Below are 3,575 nucleotides of genomic sequence, written 5' to 3'. Positions count from 1 at the left end.
ATTTAATGACATTAAGTTTAAATTTGATTAAAGAAAACTCATTAATTTAACTGGAAAAGACAAGCAGTAAAATAGGTAGGTTTATTTAATGACATTAAGTTTAAATTTGATTAAAGAAAACTCATTAATTTAACTGGAAAAGACAAGCAGTAAAATAGGTAGGTTTATTTAATGACATTAAGTTTAAATTTGATTAAAGAAAACTCATTAATTTAACTGGAAAAGACAAGCAGTAAAATAGGTAGGTTTATTTAATGACATTAAGTTTAAATTTGATTAAAGAAAACTCATTAATTTAACTGGAAAAGACAAGCAGTAAAATAGGTAGGTTTATTTAATGACATTAAGTTTAAATTTGATTAAAGAAAACTCATTAATTTAACTGGAAAAGACAAGCAGTAAAATAGGTAGGTTTATTTAATGACATTAAGTTTAAATTTGATTAAGGAAAACTCATTAACTTAACTGGAAAAGACAAGCATTAAAATAGGTAGTTTAATTTAATTCTCACTGGCATGGAAGTATAAATAAGTTAGAAAACTTAGGGATATTTTTTAATGGGTACTTCTCTTCTAATAATAGAGATTTGGTTGATAGCAAACGCTACATTATAAAAACATCTTTAATGGAAATCTGAGTCATTTATATTTAAAATAATAAAAAGACAAAAAAGAACATTTTAGAAACTCATATAATACTTACCAAAACATAGTTGTGGTTTTTTTAATATTCCATCTGTTTCAAAATACATGAAATTTTAGGATAGTACACAACTATTAAGAAACTTACTTTTTCTCTAAAAACTATCATTAAAATATAAATTAAAAATTATTAGTTTTATGATTTGCCATATCCTAAAATTTCATGTATTTTGAAACAGAGGAAGTACTAAAAAAACACAACTATGTTTTGGTAAGTATTATATGAGTTTCTAAAATGTTCTCTTTTTGTCTTTTTTTATTATTTTATGATCTTGCATCATAAACGATGTTTCAAAATAGATGATGTTTTATTATTATATGAGTTTCTAAAATGTTTTTTTTCATTTATATAGTACTCCCTCCGTTTCAAAATAGATGATGTTTTATGATGTCTTTAAAACATCATTTGTTTTGAAACATCATAAAACATCATCTATTTTGAAACGGGGGTTATATATAAGGGAACAATACTAATATACGAATAAGAGTACTTTACAATTGAAAATGCTTTATGTTTTTGAATTTCTCTTCAAAATCGCTACGTGGAAAGGAAGATTAAAAAGTGGTTAATATATGATTAAAGCATGATTGTTTTGAGTGATTTTTAGTTTTAGTTTTTGGTTTATTTTTGTTTCTGAATTTTAGTTTTTCAATTTTTAGATTTGTGTTTTGATTTAGCCAAAAATAATTATAAATAACTCACTAATAATGTAAGATCTTAATAATTTTCAAATTAATAAAATAACTGAAATTGCACCAAAATATATATATTTTATAATCTTGGTGTGATCCCAAAGGCTTTCTAAGTCCAATGACTAATCACCAAAATGTCCATAGAAATTCGAGTTTTCTTGCCACTTAAAGTGTCTATGGTGACCAAAGAGAATCAAACCCAAGGCGGAAGTTCCAGCTGGAACCTCTTTACCACTAGACCAAGATCACTTGGTATGCACCAAAATATTATTATTAATAAAATACAAATAAGTTTATTTCATAATCTAAAATAATTAATTTAATTAAGTTTACTAATATGTATAACAATGATTTAGTTGATATATATTACTTGTTTAAAATGTATTGAGTTTTAAATGTTAAAATTTATTTTTAGAATTTTGTAATTTGTAATAGTATATATTTAATTTTAATATCTTTTCAAATTTCAATACTGGTGTACAAAATAGCATTATAACTATAGCAGAAAAAGAAAATAAAAATTCACTTGCGATGTATACAAAACTCATGAAGATATGAGTAGATATTTAATATCTGTGAATGTCTTGCTGTAAAAAAAAAAGTAGATATTTAATGTGAAACGAAATAAGGAGATATTTACAAAATCTGGTTTTTAAGGAATCCATACTTCAAAAGTCTTGATCGGTATATAAAATATTTTCCAGTAAATCAAAAATGTTTTAAAAACCAGCGAATCATCACCTGAATCAAAGTAGTAACCAATATATAATAACTTCAGTTAATCAAAATATTGAGGGTCACAAGCTAAACCGTATTTTTCTGTTCAAAATATCTGTTAAGGTTTTTACACAAATTAAAAACTAGTTGATATTTAATTTTATCGTCATCTAACTCTTGAAATTCTATAACATTTATCATTTTATTAGAAATATTAGAAATAAAAGATATAACTGCATTGAAATTATAAAATAATATTTATATTGTAGCAAAAAAATATTTTATGACGACACTTAATTTGAAACGAAATAACCAACTGTTTACAAAATCTTGTTTCTACATGAATCTACATTTCAATTATCTTGATTAGTAGATAAAATAGTTTTGCAGTAAATTGAAAACTATTTTGGAAACCGGAGACGATCAGCACCTAAATCAAATTAATAATTAGTAAAAGCATGATTAATGGGGGTTTTATTAGTCAGTTCTTAGTTTTTTTAATTAAAAGTTAAGAGACGATTTTTTATATTCCGTTAAAAATTTCACCCTAAGAACCCCATTAATCATACTCTAATGATTGCAATTAATCAAAACACTGAGGGTCAAAAGCGATACTTATCAAAAATAATAATAACACGACTGCGTACGTACCTTTCCATTGGGGTTGCTTTTTGAGCCATTTAAACATTTCCTTCCCGGCGGCGTCTCTTTCAGAGACGTTACAACTCCACTGCATATATCGCCGTAAATCTAGACCAGCGTAGTAAGGTACATAAATAGCCGAAGCCAGCGACGAATTACTCGTCAAACACTCGTATGTCTTCATCTTCTCGTGGAAAATAACTTCAAGCATGAACTGATTAGTCGCGTACCAGCTCCGAGAGTACTTAGAATCGGTGGAATCACCATAATCACCATCACCCATCTGAGGTCCGAATCCGGAGTTTTCAATGTACCTACACATGCTAATTTTATCTTTTGGTCTTGAAATGGACTCGCAGTCTTGGAGGATGTCTTTGTTGAATCGAGAAGGTAGATTATGAATATATATGTATCGGCCGACGCATGGATCGTATCTGAGTCTGGAATGATCGGAATCGGAGATAGTAGTGGTGGTGCTGCTGCTGATGAGGATGAATTTGTTTTGGGAGAGATAAAGGAGAAGCATAGAGGTAGTGATGAGGAGACATGGGATAAGTAAGAGGGTGGTAGGTTTCTTCTTCCCTGCAGGCTGGTCCTCAATGGAATTGTTGTTGTTGTCCATCTTCGTTGTTGTGAATGTTGTGTGGTGTTCTTGATTTGAAGATCCATGTCGAACATAGAGAGAGAAAAATGAAAGTCAAAGACTACACGCAAATAACTATCTATTATTATATTTGTATACAGGTATGATTATCAAATAGAATAAGCAATTTTTATATAAATTTTAGATTTTAACCTATGATTTATTGATTTATAATCTTA

General features: G+C 27.8%; 1 protein-coding gene across 1 annotated transcript in view; it reads right to left on the bottom strand.

Moving 5' to 3' along the window:
- Positions 1-3,375, bottom strand: part of LOC106337023 (xyloglucan galactosyltransferase KATAMARI1 homolog) — a 5,377-nt gene extending 2,002 nt beyond the window's left edge. The window contains exon 1 of the mRNA XM_013776039.1: positions 2,763-3,375. Within this exon, the coding sequence (XP_013631493.1) occupies positions 2,763-3,375 (613 nt within the window). The remainder of the gene's footprint in view (positions 1-2,762) is intronic.
- Between the last annotated feature and the right edge of the window lie 200 nt (positions 3,376-3,575).

This window comes from Brassica oleracea, chromosome C4, assembly GCF_000695525.1.
Source record: "Brassica oleracea var. oleracea cultivar TO1000 chromosome C4, BOL, whole genome shotgun sequence".
Taxonomy (NCBI): domain Eukaryota; kingdom Viridiplantae; phylum Streptophyta; class Magnoliopsida; order Brassicales; family Brassicaceae; genus Brassica; species Brassica oleracea.
This window is presented reverse-complemented; position numbering and strand designations above follow the sequence as displayed.